Source organism: Chiroxiphia lanceolata, chromosome 11 (genome assembly GCF_009829145.1).
Source record: "Chiroxiphia lanceolata isolate bChiLan1 chromosome 11, bChiLan1.pri, whole genome shotgun sequence".
NCBI lineage: Eukaryota > Metazoa > Chordata > Aves > Passeriformes > Pipridae > Chiroxiphia > Chiroxiphia lanceolata.
Genome location: NC_045647.1, coordinates 3,687,920 through 3,711,127, shown reverse-complemented (window position 1 = coordinate 3,711,127; position 23,208 = coordinate 3,687,920). Strand labels below are relative to the sequence as shown.

At 40.5% G+C, this 23,208-nt stretch overlaps 1 protein-coding gene across 2 annotated transcripts in view; it reads right to left on the bottom strand.

Annotated features, from left to right (window-relative positions):
* The window catches only part of PDZRN3 (PDZ domain containing ring finger 3), a 136,463-nt gene that overhangs the window by 3,827 nt on the left and 109,428 nt on the right, over window positions 1-23,208 (bottom strand). For both annotated transcript variants that reach the window (XM_032699113.1, XM_032699114.1), the window contains 6 exons: window positions 12,166-12,419; window positions 9,875-9,962; window positions 2,734-2,832; window positions 1,802-1,864; window positions 1,430-1,531; window positions 221-337 (listed from right to left, as the gene is read on the bottom strand). In XM_032699113.1, the coding sequence (XP_032555004.1) occupies window positions 221-337; window positions 1,430-1,531; window positions 1,802-1,864; window positions 2,734-2,832; window positions 9,875-9,962; window positions 12,166-12,419 (723 nt within the window). The remainder of the gene's footprint in view (window positions 1-220; window positions 338-1,429; window positions 1,532-1,801; window positions 1,865-2,733; window positions 2,833-9,874; window positions 9,963-12,165; window positions 12,420-23,208) is intronic.

Here is a 23,208-nt window from a genome sequence, read left to right as displayed (position 1 = left end):
TGTAAGGGGTAAAGCACAAAAGGTAACATTTTAAAACATTTTGCTCCCTGAGATGAAGTCGTGGACAGTCATGTAATATTCTGATTTTACATGAAGTCCTTTTGCCTTGATCTTGACTCAGTGTCACTTGAGACACGCTGAGTGTATTCAGCCAAGCTCAGTATTGGAATATTGAGTGCAGTGGGAAGTTTGACAGCACTGCACACCAGAAGGGCAGTACCTGCTGAAGCATGCTGGCAGTAAATTGCATTGCCTGGTGGTGCTGTTCCTCTAACATGTCCATGTGCAAGTCATCCAGAAAATCATTTCTGTCATCATCCATCCATCCTTCATCCAGCTATGTGAAAAGAGAGGGAAAAAACAAACCAATTGTTGTCAAAAGAATGAAGACTGACATAAATTAGATTTTTCTTTGTGGAAAGTGACTGGGAAATCTCAGGAGATTCCTTCCTGTGACAGTGCTGCCGTGTCCTGGGAAAGAACACACGTGTCCCTGTGCTAAGTGTGGGTATTGACTGTCCTACCTCCCCTCACAGCTGCCTCCATCTCCAACAGCATGGTTTTATCCTCAGTAGCCCTTTACACGTGAAAAAACTCCAGCCTCTTCATCCATGGAAATACTTTTAAGAGTTGGGGCTGTTTTGGTTTTTGCACAACTTGATTAGGATATATAAAACCACACTGAGCCCAAAGCTTGAACTCACCACTTGTGAGGCAGCATCAAGGGCCAGAGGGAAAATCTGGCTGGGGTCTGTAGGACTTTTTTACTCCCATCCCCAATTATCTCTATGGGAGAGATCAGAAACTTCCAGGCTAACAGGATAGTGATGATCCTGACCCTGTGTCTCCAGGTGCACTGGCAAGGGTTGCTCCCACAGCACCAGGAGCAGAGACAGATCAAACAATAATGCTCCTGGCTGTTTGTTCAGCACCTTTGTTGTGCTAATCCCTGCTCTACAAAGGGATCTGGTTCAACCTTTTATTACAGCTGAGGAGGCTTCTTGACAGTGTTCAACTGCTTTAAGAGATGGTGTATGCAGGGCTAAATAATAGGTGTTTTAATGAATGAATAATCAATGGCTATAGGAGTTAGAGTTCTGTATGTTCTTCAAAACTGTGGCTTAAAACCATCCATAATACCTTGCACTGATGTTTGTAATAGCATTGCAGCACATATAAATCACTAAATGTCTTAGAAATTGAACTTTAATATAAAATATATGTATATAAGTACCACAACTGCTGAATTCCATTATTTTAGACCATACATAAGTCCAGTCAAACTGGTCATATATATACTATAATATGGTTTTAGACAGATTGGCCGATTTAGGTAGGTCAGAATTCTTTGAAAGAACTGCTTTCTACAAAATAGCAACTGTTTTAATTAAGACTCAAGTAGAGGGTTTTTTTGTTGTTGCTACAGTACCTGAATTTCTGGTCTTGCCACAAGTAAGGAGATATTCTTGCTCTCCTCACTGCTCAGAAGTGCCACAGCTTCCTCTCGGTTCTGCACCTCTATGCCGTTGATCTTTGAAGGAAAAGAGCAACACCATGAGATATTCTCCCAGGGACACTTGAGTGCTGCTGGGATGAGCTCGGCAGAACTGCCGGGATCCAGACAGACCCCGGTGCCCACGTGCACATCTCCAGCCTCGTGCAGACAAGTGTAGGGCAAGAGTGTTGGGTAGGACACGAGATGCTGTTCCATCCCTCTGCCTGGCACGTGCAGAGCCTTGTTACTGAGGGCAGGAACTGGATTATCCCATGTCAGCAGGCCTGGAACCCTCCCCACACGTACCTGAATAATGCGATCCCCCTCCCGGAGCCGCCCGTCCTTGGCAGCGATGCTGTTGGGATCGATCTACAAAACAAGGGAACTGTGAGTGCTCTGGAGGTTTGGGAGCTCAGGATTTGCTTCCCCAGTGTTGGTAACATGACTGATGGTGTAACCAGTGTGCCTGTCATTGCTGCTCCACCCGTGCTTGTCACATCTGCCCCAGTGACTACAGGACTTCTCTCTGCTCGTGTCAAAGTGAAATGCAAATTAAAATGATCAAGTGAACCCCAAAACATTTCTGAGCATCCTGAGCCGCATCTTCAGGGAATGTAGGTTTATCATGTTTGCCTGGTATCAAGGTAACTCAAATTTTAACACTTTGCTTCACAGAGTGCTCTGATTAGAACCAGTTTTGCATACAGAACAGAAGGGATTATTTGCTAAGTGGGCCATTTTAATGGAAGATTTTAGATTTAGTTATGAGTTTCTTTCCTCAAACTGCTGCTATTAATTTTGTTAGCTATCTGCATGATAAAAAGTTGATGTACAAAATGCTACTTATTTTGTGGAAGGGAGCAAAGAGAGACAAATGGACCTCAAATATTTGCAAATGAGAATGTGTGGATTTTTTTTTTTAATAATTTGTACTGATTCCAGAATAATTAAGAACAAAAATTAATAGGGGGAATATATTAAAAATACTTTGAAGGCATTATCTGGAATTGAATGCTGAGACTGTGTTGGGGGAAAATGAACACTAAATGTTAATATAACCAAGTTTGACTTCAGTGGGTGCAGGACTTTGGAGAAAAGGAAAACAATTAGATTTCTTCATATTACTGCACTCTGGCTGTTTTTTCTAACATGGTAAAACCAGAAGACAAATGCCTTAAATGCCCAAGAATCAAGTTTAAAAGACAAATTGTATCTTATGGAAATCAGCTCAATCTTACCTCACTCACATAAATCCCCATGTCATCTTCATCATCGGTCCTGTAACAGACAGTGAGGCCAAGCTTGTCCTGGCTGTTCACTCTGTGTAAATCGACTTCCTGGGGTTTAAAAAAAGAGAGACAAAGGAAAATACACTGTCAGTGAGACACCGGTGACTGATGGAAGCAATTTTTCAAATACAATGAAAATATTTTGCTTAAGTGATATAGTGGATCTCTTTTCATTTCACTTGTAGACGAGGTTAACTTACTGAGCAAAACGCGATTATATGCAGACAATCAATATCTGGGGTGTTTTTGACCCTTCAATCAATACGAAGTCATTTTGAAAATAGACCTTTTATTGATCTTAAGGAAGAAAAATTACCTATATTTCATGTCATGGTAAGACTTCAAAGGCTAAAATACTTATAAAGCATGATTTCAATATTTGTCACAGCTGATACATATTTCCTTATAAGCAGGGAAATTATCTGGCTTTTCAGAGAAAAATATAATGCTCTATTACCTTAAACTGTATAATTTTCATAAGATGATCTAATAAGTTTCTCAGAAGTGTGACTGAAGATCAATATATTCTCAGCAAAGCATTTGGTATTGGTAATAGAAATATAATAAGCACTTCAGTATCTTTCAAGGGTTCAGTTTCAGCAGGTCATGGTGGTCTTCTCAGTCTTGGAGATATTTAAGCATCTTAAAAATACATGTTCTTCCTCTATGTTTCTTTTGCCAGGAAGAATTCCTGACAGCTGTGGGGATGAAGGGAAAAAGCGGGACCAAGCAAAAGAGACCGAGGAAGGGGAGGACCGAGGGCTGTCCCAGCCCCAGGACAGACCCTCCACCACGTGTTTGTGCTTGGACCCATTGCTCCAGTGGAAAAGTCCTGATAACACAACTCTTTATCTCTGCACATCTCTGTTGCGACCCACGCTGTGCCATTTGGAAGGGGCAAGACAATAAAACGAGCTGATGTGAATAATTTATCGGCGCGTCTGGATGACAGCTGCCAAGATCAGCAATCTCGTGTTATTTACTTGTCAACATGTGTAATTTCTCTCTTTTTTTTTTTTCCCCCTCTCCTAAAGAAAGGTAGCTGTAAATGTCAGTGACATTTCAGCTGGTATTTAAGTGGTTTCAATCAATAGTATCCATGGTGAACTGCTGCGCTTTTTCTCCCTCTTTTGTTACTTAAAGGTTTGAACACAATGCTTTAATAGAGGGTTTTTTTTCAGATTTCTAAAGCTTTCTAGAGAGGAGATGGAGATTCTTCAGAAGAAAAGATGAGATCAAGTGGATTCAATTCTGATCTCAGCTGATCCTTGGGAATGCCACTGCAGCCAAGGTGTTTATCCTGCACTTAATCATGGGGTGAACTGGGGATGAGGTGGGAGTTTGTGAATTGGGCCTGATTCAGGTCTAGAATGATTCTCATGTTCCCTGCATACTTAACAAAAGTATTTCATGTCTTCAGAAATGTTTTTACGTACTTTACGGATTTGAAAACGTGATAATGAAATGGTGGCAAGAAACTAGTGCTGCTCATTCTACTGCTTGTCATACTGGCAGTGAAAAAAAAATATATATAATGTTAACATTCCCCCCAAAACAAACAGAAAAATATAGTGATTTTGGCCATTATTTAAATAGATCCTGTGTAACCATAAACACTTGCCAGCACCTTTAGGAGCTGAAGGAAAACAGGGAGGAGGCTGTTTCATTTACCTGCCACCTATTTTGACTAAACAATAGGTGTTTTTCCAACAGTGTACAACTATAAAGGGCATCATAATTAAAAATGAAGTATGGATCTGCATTTAAAATGTACCCTCCGAGATACCACCTGTGATATACTGGAAGGTAATAAATCATCTGGTAAATTAAATAATATATATTTTAAAAGGAAAAAAGATAGTTGTTTAAAAACACACAAATAAAGAACAAAAAAAGCTAGAGTAAACAAAATATTTATAGAGCAGGTGTTTAGAACCTGAATTTTTATGAGTAATTAGTTGACAGACTTACTCTTGGGTACAATCCCTCTAGTCCTTGATAGGAATAGAGTAAGTGGGTTTGATGCTACCCAAACATGATAATTTTACGAATTCAAAGAAAGGAACAGCTGCTTTCTATGGGTCTTTGTGCCAGTGAAGTTTTAATGCAATCATAAAGGTTTGAAATATTTGAGAGATAAAAGTGTGCAATTCCAGTTGGAGTTGAAGAATCAACACCAGGGTCTTCAAAGTAAAGGTTTTTTTTCCATATTCCGAGGTGAGTCTGTATAATGCAGAGATACATGAAAAGGGGAAAACAGAAAACTGGCACCTACAAATACAGGTTTTATGGCAGCTTGTGTAACTGCACCACGAAATAATTAAACAAGAGGAATTAATGTGGGCCTAGAGAACTTCGAAGGTGTGAGCTGATGTGTTTGTAACACCACAGGACTTGCCAGTTCTGACTGTTCTGTCTCAAGGGCTGCATTTCTGGGCAGCCCAGGGGCCTGATCCTGCCAGCCCACAATGGTTCTGTGCTCCTGCTGCTGGACTGCTTCCAGAGCCTCTGCCAGGCACCGGATTAGTCTGGAGATGAAAGTGTATTTAGTGCTCAGCCAGGGGCTCAGATACTATTGAAATGAACTGTATAAACCCCTCAGCCACCAGCCCTGCAGAAGGGAGACACTGAGGTTGTTCAACACCTGGTCTGGATCTGCAGAAACCAGCTGGAGGCAATGGTGGAACCCACAGAGTGTGGGAATGTCAGGGCTGTGTTAATGTGATAAATGTAAGAATTTCATCTATGACAATTTTTACGCTCAGAGATGATTCAACTCTGCTTCTTCAGATCAGGTAAAAGTGACATTTTGAGAGACGTTCCAGAGAAGGATTTGGATGCTCTTTCAAAATAGTCTGTGCAAGAGAACTGTCTGAAAGGTTATTGGCTCCACATCAAATGTAGAGCCAAGGAGGGCTCAAAGAGCTGGTTGCTGAAATCCATATGGCATTTGCACGAAGACAAGATGAAATGAACCTGCCCTATGACATTATACCTGCAAGTACTCATAATAATGAATTAGGAGCAACTGATAATAGTAAATTAACCTCTATAAGCTCAGAAGATCCTTCATTTGCAAAGGATTATTGAATTATTATACTGCTGATTTAGAATTATGGCCTGCCTGCAAATTTATAAAAATCAAAGTCCTTTCTCTAACAAGACAGAAATGAGCAGTAGAAATCTGAAATGAGAGGACAGAGATGGGTAAGAAAAGTTCAAACACTGACAAAGCCTTATCCACAGCTTGCAGGGTAAGTACTCTGTCCCTTCCCTCTCTCTGTGAAATGTGGTAGGATTTTTTTCTGTGCTGACCTCTGACATACCTGACCAGCAGGACCCACTTTTCTGCTATTCCATTAATAGGTTTCACACAGAAAAGAATGTCAGGGAAATAAAGAACTATTTCCTTTTATACTGTGTGAGGCCTCATCACCACTTTTTAGCAACTGACCCTGGTACAGCAGGAGGAAAAATCTTGTTCTTGCTGTCTTGAACCTAAGAAAGGGATCTTTACACTTGTATTTTCACATAAATATGCTTTTCATCATGGGCAAAAAGCAAAAACCCCACTCTTCTGCTCTTCAGAGGAGAAAATTTTATAAACCACATTTTCTTTCCAAAATTCTTTGTCCTAGAGAAGAAGCAAAAATCTCTCTGGAGATTTCTGTGCCCACTCAGCTCTATGATGGTCATTCTCTGACAGACCACAGAGACTGGACCAGCTTTAGTCATCAGTGGTGCTGGGAAAGGCTAAAGAAAAGTGTTTCTCACCCTGATGAAAAGATGCTTGGGATAGTAGGATAACTTGAAGGATGCCCAGGCTCTCTGCCAAGCAGATGGGCAGTGGTCCATGATTTAGACCTTTCTCATGCAGTATGAGATGTTAAGGCCAGGTTTAAGCCCTCCAGAGAACTAAGGAAGGACAGCCTTTCAGTACTGGCTTGTGAGCAAGCTGAAATGTTTCACCACTTTTGCATTTGTTCCAAACAAAGAACATACAAATATTTGCCTTAGAAAGTACAGCTGTGAAGCTTTTTAAACCTTTACATATTCAATCAGTGCCTGAAGCAGGCCTGGGCTGCAGTCCTTTGTATTCAGAGACACAGCAATGCCTTGAGAAGCTCCCGATCTGTGCAACTCCCTGCAGAGAGGGAGTTTTCATAGAGAAAAAAATGTATTCACATAAAAGATGCTTTGAAATGCTTTACAACCAGGATGGAATAAAAATTGCAGAGTGCCTGTGATGGAGCCTACCAATTCCCACGTTCAGACAGTTACCTCCTCCCCTCCCTTGCAAACAGATTATTGGAGAAGTAAAGGAAAGATTTCAACCAAAGCAGCAAAGTGTAGCGAAGGGGAGAGCTTGAGAACCTGGTACTCAGATTTTATTTATGGTTTCCCAAAAGCAGCAAAGTATTAATTTCAGATTTTGAAGCACAGGTTTGGTCGCTTGGTACGTTCATTTTTTGGCTGATCAGCTGTTGTGGTTTCGTGCTGGGAACACTGGGAGCTGTGCACCGGGTGGGCAAAAAGCTCTTTGAATGAATCTGTTGTCCTCCTTCAGCCTTTTGACATGAGCACTTCATGTCTGTCCAAGGCTGAATGAGAGCATCAGAAGGAAATATCTCAGCAGTTACCAAAAATTCATGTTTTCATCTTCAAGCTCTATTGAGTCTCAATCAACCAGTCAGCTGAGTTCAGTTCTCTACTTGGAAGGAAGGAAGACCTACATACAAGTTGTACATTGGAAAGGGTGAAGACAGAAAGTCAAAAGGGAGGGAACAAGCCCCTTTTTGATGTAGAATGTTCTCCTTTGTAATGTGAGAAAGTTACACTGAGAGAGCCCTGGCTTGGGCTGTGTCTGACAGCTGGCCAGACTTGTTTGAATAAACATATTAATGCATAACACTGCTGGGGAATCCTGGAGTGACATTATTCTTCCTTTATGAGCCTGAAATGACTTCTAGCTGGGCCTCCGTGAAGAATGAATGTACTTTTAATTTATAATAAAACAGGAGTTCAGGATTTAGTCCCTCTTTACTTGTGACATGTAAACTTCTAAAGAAAAGAAAGGGTATTTATTTATTTTTGTAATAAGGAATATATGGCAGTTACCTCTGAGACATCAATTTTAAGATAAATGCTGAGAGAGAAAACCAAGAATACAATTTTGGCACCTCAGCAATACTTCCAACATAAATTCCTTCCTATGGATATTTACATTAGAAGCTTGCTGTGAACTTGGGTATTTCACCTTTTTTGTCTTGTTTACTTGTTACAAATCACCAACCAGTCAGCTACAGACCATAAAAGTTTAGATGAGGAGCTTCTGATTTAAATTCAAAGCACATTTTATGGACAGAGAAACCCCGAAGTCTGACTCGATGGCTTTCTTACTTTCGACATTCCTGCTGCAGTCAATGAAACAGTGCCTTTGTGGTCTTTTAAAACATATCTATCAAAAGGCAAACAAAAAAGCAACCAGCCAGTTGAGTCCCTGTTAGCACTTTGACCTTACCATTGATCATAGTCTTTATAATTTGAACAGGAATCTTTAGTGGTTTTTAAGAAATACTATTAGGGTACAGAGACTTTTCTAATGTTCATCTCCCTGTGTTACTGAGCTGATCACCTTTTGCCATCAAGTACTATATCAATGTCAAAATTATTAATGTTGTGGTTTAAGGCATATTAATGTTTGGCTACCAGAGTGTGTGTTTTTAAACTGTTTTCAGCTCAACTGGTTGACCTTTTAATGGAAGCAATATAACTTATCCACAATATTAGATTTCCTAAAAAATAGATTTTGGAAAGACACTGGTAGAAAACACTAATTTGTTTTACATTTTCCTTTAAGACACAAATCTATACTGTATTTGTTTTTATATAAGAGAAAAAAAGGCCCTTGTTTGAAAAGTGAGGCCTTGAAGTCTGCTAAGTAGCATTTGTTTTACTGGCACTTTGATTTCACCCTGACTTTGATTTAGGTTTGTATACAGAGATGAATTGCTACCAGATCTGCAGAATCTGAAAACAGCTTGCAAACTTTTTATGGGGTTTTAGTCCTTGATCCTGCAAACACTTTTACAGGAGGGAACAACTTCGTGCTCGTAGGACGACTGAACTCTGCTCTCACTGAAGCTGCTGATAAATCCACCCCTGATTTAAACAGAGCTACAGGCAGGTCAGCATTGCCTGCTTTGACAAATAGGTGTTAGCAGGACCGGGATCTAAGAAATCAGAAGTGCAAGCCAGCTAAGTGTAAACTATTCACTTGATATCTTGGATAGATTAGCTGGGTCAGACATAGCTGGCAGTGTTTATAAGTATTGGGATATTTTACTCCTATTTATTGCAAATGATTAAAAACACTTCACTGGGTCAGTACTGCTTAAGTATCTTGCAGAACTATGGCCCACAATTTATGTGCTGTGCTCTGAATGGCTGGGAGCAAGTTATTTAAGCATGAGAAAACTGAAGATGAACTTCTGATGGGATATACAAGTGCTAAAAGCAAAAGTGACTTTTAAAGATTTGGCAGGAAAATGGACTTGCATAGTTTAGTGACTGGTTCAACTTTTTTTATCTGTAATTTCATATATATACATATGTCACTTTTAAGTAATGAAAAAGGGAGGGACAGCTTAGTATAGTGGCAAATCTATCCTGGTCTTGTCTTGTAAACTTAGGATATTTCTAAACTGTATGATCAAGAACATCTGTTTCTCAGCTGGGGAATATTTAAGAGAAACTCACACATTTTTGCTGTGGTTATGTGGAACAGGTCCTGCCACTCAGCAGAGTCTTTCAGAAAGCCTAAATCAGCACAGTTACACAGAATTTAATTAATGGAATCAATGACTTCATTATTTATGGTAATTTGTTGGCTGAAGATCATCAGTCCCTGGCTCACAGTTCAATGAACCTCTAAAGGTACCAGCAAGGTTTGCAGCTGCAAAGTCACCGGTGAGCAATGTTATCCCAAATATCTGCTTTGAAATGTCTTTTCACTTTATGTGCAATACAAGGACCAAGACGTGTACACGCTAAACTATCAGTAAATGAAGTAGTTACTCAGAGCAAGTACCTCTAATTCCAGCTCATCCCGGTCCATTTCTTGATGAATTCCTCCCATGTAGTCATTTGGATCATAGTATTCATGCACTGATGGATGGCTGAAAAAAAAAAAAGGTATGTTTTAGGACAGCACTCAGTGCTCTAATGAGCATGTTAATGCATTCCAAGCTTGTAAGGAGCAATCATGACCATGATGGACTAATCATCACACCAAGGAGTTGCATGTGTTTAATTCTAAATGCTACACCATCTACACCACTAAGTGTTTTAAACAAAAATTATATGTATTGCAAGAGGACAGCCTGCTGCTTTTTACAGCTTCAGCTCTCCCACACTTTCACTGCCTATACTTTGGAAGTTCAAGCAGTGTAATGCTCTTGTGATCACTATTTTCTGTGCTGGAATTCTTTTCTGCAGTGAAAGTAAACCCCCTTTAATTCTCTGTTAACTAGATACATCTCTGAGGCTATTTATGTAACAGCATCTGCTAATTGCCTAAAATACCCAAGTTGTTAGAGGCAGGGTAGATTAATCTGGATGGGATTTGGAGAAGTTAGAGGAAGCATTAGGAAAAATGACTGTTTGCTTGCACATGCTGGGTGACAGGATACTGGAACAGCTGCCTGCTTGCTCTCACATGTTGGGATAGCCATGAGATGGGCTGTGTGGGGAAGACCAACATCTCCAGCTTTGAGTAAGGATGCTGCTAATGCCAGGACTTTGTAGCTGTCTCATGATTAAGCAGCATTATGAAGTTGACAGGGCTGAGCTGGAAGAATGCAGGCATGTTGCAACCTAAATCATAGAATTACAGTCTGGTTTGGCTTGAAAGGGACGTTAAAGATCATCTACTTTCAACCTCCATGCCATAGGCAGGGACACACACCTTCCACTAGACCAGACTGCTCAAAGTCCCATCCAACCTGGCCTTGAACACCTTCAGGGATGGGTATCCACCACTTCTTTGGGAAACCTGTTTCACGGCTTCACTACCCTCATAGGGAACAATTTAATCCTAAATGATTCATCAGGAATGAATATTTGCCATTTTCCTAGTGTAACTGGTTTTGAAGTTAGCAAGTTGGAGATACTGAAAATCCCTCTGACAGATGTGGCTGGGGATGTGCAGTGTCAGGGCTCTAAGAATAATCATGTCCTCTCCACAGTGCTCTAAGCCCTGCTGTTTGTTCGCTGCAAGAAAGCTCAAATGCAGGCTTGTGTCAAATATTTCCACTAAATGGTGCTGCTGTGCTTGGATTTTCAATGGGCTGGGAACAGGTGGCCATGCAGGAATATCTGCTGGAACCATCTTTCAAGTATTTGCAGAGTCACGAAAGGAACAGACACTGCACACAGAATCCCAGTTCCTGCCTGAACGTGGGAATGTTAACGTGCCATGAAAGTCACTGAGGAGCAGCACAGCATCAGTGCCTGTTTGTAGCCAAACCCTATTTCCTAGGAGTGCTGACAGGGATGTCTGGACAGGTGCACTGGGGTGGAGTGTGTCTGTATTGATGGATAATTCCCCTCCCAGAGCGGTCCTGCACACCAGTCCTGCCTCTCACTGTGTGCAGGATCACCCCAAAGCCAGGTACTGCTGTGCCTTGACCACATCAGCCTCTCACACACAGTAACTGAGGCAGTCAGAATCCTATCTGTCCCTTGTTCCCTGTGGAGATGCGTGGCAGGATGACAGGCAATTTGCAGGGGTTCCTTGGGGAGCTGTTTTCCTCTCGAACAGCATGTGAGGGCGGGGGGTGTGTGCGCCAGGAGATAATTGTCATTTGTATTTGTAAGTACAAAAGCATCAAATTACCATTAACAATAATTAAAATTTGATTCTAAAACATCCTTGACAACACTGGTAAGTAATTTTAGCCCTAGAAAACAACTTATTTGAGTAACAGCGCTGCAGGGTTATAATAAAGTAATTAATACGCTGGAACAGAATGTAGCAGCTCTTAGCATTACACAATTTATGGCAGCCATAAAAAATAAAGTTAAAACATAAGCAACCCAAAGAGGCAGTGAGAGGAATTACAAAATGCAATAACTTTATCCATCAAATGCCAGCAAAAAAAATGAGCTTTATGAGGCCATGTTGTGACTCAGTGGCATTACTCATGTGAGTAATGGCTTGCTAATGTGAAGGAAAAATGAAAATGCTGTGAGTTATGGCTGAATGGTTGTATGAATCCTGGCTGCTCCCGGGAGCACACGTTCACCAGCAAGTGAAGGTGAGTTTGTGAACTATACTAAGGAACACAAGGATTTTTCAAGGGCTTCACAACTATGACTTACTCTTCAGGCAGGAGGTACGGGTCCAGCACGGAGACGGGAGGGGTGGGAGAGCCCATCTTGCTCAGAGCCATGATGTGTTCAAAGGTGATGTCTGTCTGGGTGCCCACATCCACCAGCTGGGAGTCGTGAGCAGGAGGGAAGGCCTTGGAGCGCGGGGTCCTCCTCAGCACCTGCACCACGATGGGCTCCTTGGCTGTTTTGAAAGCCTCCACTGCCTGCTCGTGAGTGGCCTTGGACAAATCCTTCCCATTGACCTGCAGGAGAGAGGCACCGTCAGCGAGTGCAGGATGCCCTTGTTGGCTTGGGCTGCTTATCTACAAGTCTCAGCTTCCAACTCAAGGTATCTGCAGCCAGTGCTAAGAATGATTTCTGCAATGTTGTGCATCTCTCATTTTCCCCTTTCACTGCAGTAGCTTTACAAATTCTCTGCTCTGTTTTTTGTTTCGATAAGATTTTACCAGGCCTGCTCTTTGAGCTGAATTACAAGCCAGCATCCCATTTGTTTCTTGCAGATTAGAAATCCCTCAGCCCTTGTTCAAATAGAACAAGTTATTCATTCTCCTGTAATTTTTCTAGTTTTTTTTTTGTTTTGTTTTTTTTTTCAGTCTTGTAACCTTTTTGCTGAACAGAACTGAAATTACAATACTATGTTTTTGTGTCTGATAAACAATTGTTTAGATGAAAGATGATGGTGGTACTCAGTCACTGCAATAAAAACCCTCTATTTTAGGGTAGTGAACAGAAATAATACTAAACATGCCAGGCCTTGGAAGATGGGGGTCTGAGAAGAAAATTAGGACACAGGTCCCTCCCGTCCCAAAGGAGTAGTGAATCTTTTGTTCACAGGAGCAAACCCAAATTCAGTTCCATACACATATTCAAATCTTTGGCAATCAGAGGTGTCATTCCTGATCCAGAGAAAGGCCTTGAGCCCTCCCAGATCACTGTGGCTTTGCATTTAGCTCACACTTCCTTCCTTCCTCGCATGGTTTCTAATGAATCCTTCCCTAAGTCTACCAGGGGCAGTGAAAAAGATGAGCTCATATTTGTCAGTTTTCATAAAGCTGCCAAACCACAATTCTCATTTTGAGTTTTGGTTTGTGAGAAATTTTAATGTTTCTGTGCCTCTGAGTGCAAGATTTGTAATTTTAAGAGAGCTAAACACAATGAACAGTGTGGAACAAACTCCAAAAGGAGTTCAGTCCTGTGTTTAAAGGACTGAATATATGTTTACTTCTTGCTGTTTCCAGCCTTAAATGGAGATCTGGTTTGTTTGTTGAGAAATCTAAAAACCCAAAAACTCTATGGGCTTATATGCAAAAAAATACGTTACAGACATAGTGGGAACCACTGGTAACTCTAGCTTTTATCTCTTCTAACCTGCAAACTGTTAGCAATTTAATACAGATGGAAAATAATAATAAAACCAAACAATTACAGAGAAGCTGCCCAGAGTAACTTGTTTGTGCAAGCTGATAGTGAAATTACAATCCTAGAGCATCAAGCTATGGTGGATCTGTTACCATGTTCTTTGGGCTAGGACAAGTGTTGGCTGGCACAGAGATAAACTGCAATCTGAGATGCTACTGGCACTGACAGTGAGAGCCCCTGTGGTATCAGTCCTTCTCATCAATTCTTTATTTCACATCATTCATCCCTGGGAGGGTGGGGAGGCCCTGGCACAGGTTGCCCAGAGAAGCTGTGGCTGCCCCATCCCTGGAAGTGTCCAAGGCCAGGTTGGACGGGGCTTGGAGCAACCTGGGCTAGTGGAAGGTGTCCCTGCCCATGGCAGGGGGTGGGATGAGATGGTCTTTAATGTCCCTTCAACCCAAACCATTCTCTGATCAAGGACCATACTTTGCCTATATATCTTCTTTATGAATGATGCCTTACACTGTACTCTTCCCAGTCAGACACTGTGTACTTGATAATCTGTATTATTGTATCCATAACCGCAGGTGTGAGTCTCACAGTGGCAATGATTGCTTTCTGCACGGAAAAGTAGCATATTTTTTCCAAGGCATAAAAATAATGAATTGCCTTGATTGGACACAGTTACAGTAGCCTCAGGTGCTACTGGTGGCTGCTGCTTTGTCATTTAATCATTTTGTACATGTCTGAAACATACACTAATGTGGTGACTCTGCCACATTAACTTCTTGAATATGATTGAAAACTCTAAAATACATGTCCAGATTCTCTCATCTTTACTTGTATCACACTGCCCTTAGTTCACATTCTGCAGTGCCACATTTAGTCTCATTAAAGTAAGTGGGGCACTGAATGAGTAACATTACTCAGCCAGTAACTAAATTTAGCCCATACTTAACATATTGCCCACAGCAAAAAGCTGGGTGCTAATGAATAGGGTTAGCTGGAGTGCAGAATAGATTGAAAAGGCTAAATTCCTGCTGAATTACCTTGTGCACATAACACTTCTTAGGCTGTCATCTTTGGTTTATCTTAGAGGGGTGATGACACCAGGTTTTTTTGTTAAGCCAGCTGAGAGTGGAAGGTGTTAGCATTTATGTTACAGAAACACTTGCACTGCACAGCACTGCTCACAGTAACACACAGCATGTAAAGTTTGGCCTGGTCAAATTAAATATCATTAACTCGCCCAATTGAGCAGATTACTTTAAAAGGGTTTGTACAGCTGTAAAATTCAGTTCAGTGTAATGTTTTCTCTGGAAAAAAGGAAATGCTGATTATGGTTTCAGTTTTATTATTTGCTGCAAATTAAACGTTGCACGTTTTACTGTGTGCATCCTATTTTTTTTTATTTTTTACAACTAAATGCAACAAGCAATCGAAATAAAAGAATCTAAATTGCAGTATGTAGCGTTTTTCAGAAATGTGCTCAGAATAACTCCTGAGCAGGAAACTACTCATATGAGATGCTTTCCACATCTTTATGGTAAAACCTGGCAAAATCCTGCAAAGGACAGATTTCCAGTTTATACCCAAATGTTACAATGAACTTGGATCACAGTTTAGTACAGGCCTGCATTTTAGTTTAGGTTCCTTAGGGCACTTTATTTATGCAAACCCATGGACTGGCATCCTCTTTGTGCTCTCCTATGTAATTGTTACATAAATAACCATAACTTTAAAGACAGGTTGATGTCACGCAGGGAACAGGCAGTAGTTGGACTGTATCATAAATTGTTGCTACAGGAATTATTTCCAAGTAGTTTCCCAACTATGTTTTCTGCAGGCTGATAATGCCATGAAAAAGAAGTGCTGCACAGCCAGGCAGAAGGACACAGAACCAGATTTTAGAAATGGGGAGAAGAGCCAGTAAAATTTCAATGTAAATCCTCTCCTCCTGCAAAGGGGACCTTGTGTAGAAAAGCTTTGTGACTTTTGGTTGGTAAATTAATAACTCTAAAAGCAGATCTATATTTGATGTGAATATAATTTTAAATCATGGGTTTGGTAAGATGGCAATGATTACAGTAAAATGAAAGCATAGCTCACTGTACTGCTGTTATTATGGGTTTCTTAACCCACTGCTAAGATATGGTTGGGGATTTTGTCTCTAAAATTAGTAATTCTATGAACTATGGCAGCACCCACATCATATCAGGCAAACAGTTCTCGGGACAGTGGCTGTCACATGATGAATGGTCTTGGGGTCAGCCCATGGATCCCGTACAAGAGACTGATTCCAAACTCCAGCTGAGTGGAACCCTTTTAGCCCTGCAGGTTCCTGTTGTGAGCAGCAGCCTTGGCCACTGGTGGCTGCTGACCTGTGAGGTGTGGTCAGAACTGCACTAACAGAGTAAGACTTGATGGGCTGCACACACATCACTATTAACCATTTGGATCCTGAATATGGAACGACAGAGGAACACGCAATGATGCAAAAATATGCTTTAAAGTGGTTTACAGCAGGGAATTACACTGTCTGAACCTGGCTCCTAAAAACCTACAATAACTGCCACATTATGTGGTAAATACTGAGCAGTAAATAGTTTGTAATTACTTTTTTTCAGTATTTTCAATCCCACCACACAAATAATACAATTTTCCATTGAAGGACATGAGGATGGGAGAGCTAAATATTTGGATAATAGAAAGCAGCAGTTCTCAAGTCTGCTTATGTATAACAGAGATAAATTGCTTTTTGGTCTAGAAAAAGTAGCAGGTATCGGTATTTTATTTTTAGTAGCAGAAAAATCACGTGGGAGAAAAATATACTGGGATCATCTCAATGGTCTGATTTCTGGGGTCTGTGTACAGTTAGTACTCGTGGCTAATCCTGAGCCTAGCAAATGGGTGATACTAAGATGTTTGCTTTCTATATTGAAAATTTGTCACAACTGACAAACAATTACTGCCAGTGCTTAAAAGCCAATAAATATATCTGTACAGCCTTGCTTTGTTAAAAAAAGGTGCCTTTATATTCGTAGACTTTATTCCTAATGCTGCTGAATTGTGCTCAGCAATTTTTTTCCTTATAGTTACATCTGAAATAACACAGAAAAAAAAAATCATGCATATGAATGCTTCAGAAGACTGCCAAAAACTACAAATATGCATAATTTCTTAGGAAAATGCCATGTGACAGAGACAATGGGATCTTTCATGGCACAAAAGATGGATAAATTAACTTGTCTGAAATGGTGAAATGCTTAGCTTTTGGACCTTCTTAGCATTGGGAATATATTGAATATGGAGAAAGCTGTAGTTAAACTGCAGTGTCTGGACTTAAAACTGAGCTGAATGGACCCTGATGAAATCTGTGGTGGAGCCAGACAGTAGGATTAAACACTGCATGAGACATGGAGATAAATACTCTGAATTAAGGCCAGACAGTAAATAAGGGAGGTATGCTTCACTTTTTTAATAGAAACTATGTAATGGTTATGAAATAGAATAATATTTATAGTATTTTTAATTTATAGTATATACTGTATGTTATATTCTTCTGCACACAAGCAGGTTGCAGAGAGGATGCCACTAAAATCTACATTGTAAAGGCAACGAGAAATCTATAGATAAACACGGCATAATCCTGTCAGGGAGGTTTGTGTCTCCTGGAAGTTTTCCTTTAATACCTGGAATAAAAATAAAACAGTCACCTGAGCTTGATTTGATGCTCACTAAAGTGCCTGGGAGTTTTGCCTTTGCAAAGCCTCAGTTCAGGCTCTGGTTGGGAGATGCACCAACAGCAAAGAGAGATGTCAGGGAGCAAAGGCTGCCATTGGCATTCCATTGGCATGGCCAAACTGGGATACTGGCATGGAAAATGCTGTCATGGTCAATTAAGGTAACATGTGATTACATATTTGTATTTGAGAAAAGGAGATGATGCAAGAAGGTAGAACAGACACAAACCCAAATGGATGGTCCCACCAAACAGATACATGGACATGGTGCCTTAAACTCTTTCATTAATTGCTATCTCCAGGAAGTAAATAGTGAGAAAAAGAGACAGGAACTAATAAAAAGAAAAAAAAAAGAAAATAACCAATATGCTGTATCTGACCCCAAATGGATGTAGCAGATGGACTTCACTGTTTAACCCTAAACATCAGGTGGAACTGCTGAGGGACATCCCGTGACAGTTTAGGAGGTGTGAACGCAACAAATACAGTGTGACCATAGTTTAAGAATCAACTTCCAAGAATGTCAAAGGCTGGAAATGTTTGAGTGCTACCTCAGAGATAAAATAATATGGGCAGTAAGATGTTGTGGGGTGTAGTGATGGGAAGACCCAAGTGCCTTCTTGAGTCTGTTCTCGAATCTCTCTCAAGTTGGGAACTACATGTTAAGCAGCATTTCAGATGCCACAGTAGCCATGGCCACTGGAAAGGGGGAATGAACAGATCAGTGATGATTTGTGATCAGTGATGTCCTTGTCAACAAGGAGAAAAGGAAAAAAAAAAAAAACCAGGACAAATCCTCATGTCTCTTTAGGCATGTAAAGAATCTGCACTGCTTTGCTAGGACGTGGCTTTCCATACAATTTTCCGGTGCTGCAAGTGTGTAAGGTATTGGATATACAACAGCTCCTCTCCATATCAGAGCTGTGTGAGGCATTTGGCATCCTTCCTGTTGACATCTCCTTCTTCCTCTATTAATTCTGGGTATGTCACAGCAAAACACCTTTTGCAAGGACCGATTTTCTCATGTTTTATACCTTACATATCTGCTATTACCTTAACAATTATTCTGCTGAGAGGTTTGGGATCCTCCAGCAATTCCTGAGCCAACTGCCACTGTTTAGATGTTAGATTTCCAGCCAAATCATCCTGAGGTCAGAATTGGCACAGAGTTGGGAGGCTGGAGCCCTCCAGCCTTCACACTGTGAGGACAAGGCTGGACCTCCTGTGAAATCAATGGGAGTTTGCAGCCAAGGCTGGGCTGACAGAATTGTTCTCTGTTACTAGAAAACACACTCCTATTTTTATTTGAGGTATGAGGCAAGATAGTACACGGCTGTGCTATTACATAAATGTCATTTTATCAATAGCTGCTGTTTAATTATTGAGCAAGGTAAGTGATTTACATGTTTTATTTCTCCGGGAGGGTAGAGAAGATGAATTAATTGCCACTTTTTAATGGCAGGCATAAATTAGAGGCTTTCAGGTACAACAAAATATGTTACTTGTTTACAAGGACAAAATTTCCTCCTGGTTCCCACCAATTCTTACTACGTTTTCCTTCTGAAAATTTTCTGGAAACCCCACTATTGGTTCTTTCTCTTTGCCTGTGACAGCAGAACTTACACACCTGGGTTATTTACACAAGAAAGGTTGTCCTGGAACTTATTCCCAGTTTTCCACTTTTAGTGACAGCAGGAGCACAAAGAGGAGCCTCTGGGAGCCTGGAGAGGGGATGCAGGAGCACCAGGACAGGGCTGTGCTAGGAAGGGACTGGTACAAGGGAATGAGAGGAGGATGCTCAGTGAATGGAGGTGAGGAATTCAGGAAGGAGTAAACAGCATCTGCAATAATACAGCTGAAGTAACTCTGGACACTGGCAGAAGTAGTTACTGAAAGAATGAGAAAGCCAGAAAATCCCTGTGCATGAGTTTACTGAGTGTAATTATAATTACTTAGTACTTTATTTTTGCTGAAATAGTGTTTGCTGGATGCTGGTACTACACAGAAGAAACTAGAAACGTTCCAGTAAAAGAAAATTATTTTCTTCCCTCAAGTTAGACTGATTTCTACGAGTTTAATGCCATGAATGTACAACATTTGTATGCATTGTACAGCTTGTTGGCTCTCCTATGCCTCACAAATGTCACAGAGAAAAAACTTTTTTTTGCCTAAGAATGAGTAAGCAGCTTTTCTTTGTAGAAATTCATGCAAATCCTTGGGAAGTGCCCTATAAAAATGCTAGTTCTGTTAGACTACAGACGTCTGTGCTCTATTTAAAACACTCTTTATGGTCTGATTCACTTCTTTAGTAAGTTCTTAAGAAGCCTGCATATTAAGAAAAAGCAGCAGAACTTTAAAGATTTTTACAGAAGCTAGAGCAGCAAAAAGCCTATTTTCTAAACCCCCTTTTCCTCAGGAATTGGAGAAAGGTTCGAAATATAGGTTAATTCTTCTTGCAGCTCCATTTAATCCCTCTTTTATTTCCCTCATATGTACAGTCTCCCTCTCTTTCAAAAACCCAGAAATACATTGTTTAGTAATAGACTGTTTCCATGTGTGTGCATTTCCCTTCTGCCTTGTGAGCCATCCATGACAAAATAGTTAAGACCAAGGAAAAATTCTTTTACTTAAGAGCACAGAATACATTTGTTCTCTAAACCGTTAACTTGCAAATGGAAAATCTTGGGAGAAAGGCCCTGGAAATAAAGGAATTTTTATTTTGCTTGTAATTAGCACATTTACGTATTAACAAGGCAGCACTAGTACTGTCTGCAGAATACTAAAATGTGCTGCTTTTGCCTGGGTTCTCAGGCTTTGCTCCTGTGGATCACAACTCAAAATAAAACCACAGGGAATTTTATCATTTGCTTCAATGAAAACACATTTAGAGCAGTGCTGGGGCTTCTGAGACTCTTGCACTTTCTCTAAAAGCAAAGTTTTGTTGGAGCCCTTTTTTCTTAAATATGCATTAATCACGTTAAATGACTTTACAGCAGGGCAGAAATACTTTTCCATATTTCTGTTTTAATGCGATCTTTTGTGTATCTGTTTGTGGTTTAACAACCCAGGCCCATCTAAAACACAGAAGTTTTCAGGCCTCCCCTTTTAATGACTCTTTCTGCCATTTCAGCAGCTTGACCCAGAGGGAGACAATCAATGGTATCTCTGAGTGAGGTACAAATGACAGCCATAAATAATCATGAATTACTAATGACTGTGATTCTGCAAGTGCAATTACCCCATTTCTCACATCCTGTAGCTTTGCCCACCTCTAACACTGCCCTGAGCATGGCACCTCAGGCAATGCTCTTACCCTTCTCACATGTGCTCCTCCCAAGAGGCAAAACCTATCTCTAGGGATTAATTTAGTGCAGCAAATGACAAATTTTTATGAATGAGAACTGGTTAAAAAGCTCTGTATTCTATATCTGTCTAAAATAACAAACCATGATGGTAAACAGCATGAAAAAATTCATGTGTTTAGTTGAGGGTGCAATGTTACATGGATTCAAGCTAAATTGGAGTAACATAAGAAACCAATTCATGTACTGAATCAGACCAGAATTCCCCACAGACCAGCCCCTTTCTCCCACAGTGCCATGAAGAGGGTGCTTTGAGAATGGTTTAAGGAACTTCCCCCTACTGTGGCCTTCCAGCACCTACAGCTCACACAGTTCAGCAGAGCAATATTTACCACCATACCTCAATTAAAATCAGAGTAGTACAAGGTGGTGCACAGACCAGGCCTTCAAATAATAATTATTTTAGTAGCATATCAGACTATGCAAACACACAACAAAAGTCAGTGCTCCAAGCAAACAGACAAAAGGAATATTGTACAGATGAGAAGATGAAACACAGAACAAGCCAGTGATCTGCCTGAGGTCACATGAAAGCATCTCCTAGACACCGTGTTTAAGGCCATTCTAATTCCCAGCATTCCCATTTCTGCACTGTCGTTCACTGTTTGTAGTTTTTGAGCCCATCCTCCCATTCCCTCCTTGTGGGTCCCTTCCAACTCAGAGCACTCTGTGATTCCGTCATTACTCAGAGTAAATGCACATGATCCGTGAAAATGGACAGGCCAAACGTGGTTTTACACTGAGTGCACAGTTACTCTTTCTGTGAAGAGAACTCTGACTTCCTAGGTGTTCCCAAGGCATCTGATGGATCTGATGGCAGCTTTGAGATATGGCAAGACCTCAGCTAAGGTGCTGTCTCAGTGTAAAGCCAGGAGATATTTCAGCAATTATAAATGAAATGAAATGCCCAGTTCTGCCCAGTTGCTGTGCCAGTGGACAATGTGACCAATCACCCACTGCCCTGTCCAGGATTATCACTGTAGGGACACAAGGAAGAAAACACTGCCATGATTCTGACCACTTGTATTTTGGATGGTGGCATCTGGCTTTTTTTCCCCTGCATTAATAGGAAGCTTTCCTTCAATAATCACTGACTAAAGCAGTGAATATTGCAGTATGGTTTAAAGTTCATGCTTTAAATATTTGGTATTATTTATTCTGCCCCTCTCCTGTCAAATCCGTGACTTGTTACCAAGTTCAGGAGGGTCAGCTGGATCTGCTCCCATTTAGCCATTGAGTCTCTGCAAGGACCAATCCCGGTGTACCTGTAACTGTAGAGGTGTTCTGTCGTAGTGAAAATGAAACCTGACCTTTTGTTTCATTATTAATCAACACAACAAAGCACATTTATCAAATCAGCACTTTTTCATTACTCCATATGTTTCCTTTTTCCCAACCCATGTCTGACATGTGACAGTAAAGCCCAGAGTGATCATCCCTGGTGCCTTCTCCCTTGTGACTTCTTGCCACCTGCTTCATAGGATTAAACAGATGTATAAGTGTAAAGCATTACAAAACTCATCCCTTCAATCATTTATCACTTCTAAAAAACTCCAAATAAATCCATGCTATGGCTAAGCATTTTATCTGCCCAATGTAAAGAAGAAAGGCACCACAGACTTTAGGAAGATTATGAAGCAGTAAGATATTTCATGTGCAGAGTAGGTCAAATTATCCATTTATATCACAGGTGACATTAGGCACTTGTTTATGTTCCTTTAATGGCCAAAATATTCCTTTAACTTTACAATAAAGAGTATGTTCCAGAAAATTCCTAACAGAGGCATTGCATTATTCATCATCAAGTGATGAGGAAAATTTCAATTGCCAGTTTCTGGTAAATGTCTAATTAGGAAAGGGGACTTGTGAGCCACAGACAGGCGCCACGATCATTAAAGGGCAGTTTTCTGAAGATTATGAGTCTCCAGTCTGTCAAGCAGAGTTTTTCTACAGCTGAACTAATTTAGCAGCAGAAAACCCTGTCTAGAACAAAGCCCTTGGAATTAACATCTTGTTTAAGCAAACACATACCTACTTTGAAGTAAGTGTGATAGGTTCACAAATGTTATTGAGGTCAAGTTCAATGGCAGTGAAGTGACAGAACTTCAACACTATTCTTAATTTCAGCTGCAGCACAGGCTGCACATACAGAGCACTTGAAGCCATACACTGTATTTCAAGTAGAGCAGTTTCCTATAATTGGCACAACCACTTTGGTCTTCAACATGGAAAACTACTGAAATGTAGAACAACTAATTCTCTGGCTGCCCAATTAAATCTGAGGGTGTGAAAAGCATATGTACAGAGGCAATTATTTCTGTTTTCCAAATCTTACAGTTTTGATTAGAATTTTTTTTTTTCTGAGCTGAATGTTTATTTTGGCAAGCTTCATTTTGGCCCCGATTTAGGATAACATCATTGCTCAGTAGGTTTAAGTCTAGTTAGACTGTTTCCTTGAATCAGACTTTCTTAATGATTGATTGCTTTAGTCTTGTTTTTGCAAGTCTGAACACGTGATTGGAATTTTAATGGAGAAATGAACGGCATGGGTGATCAGCTCAGTGCAA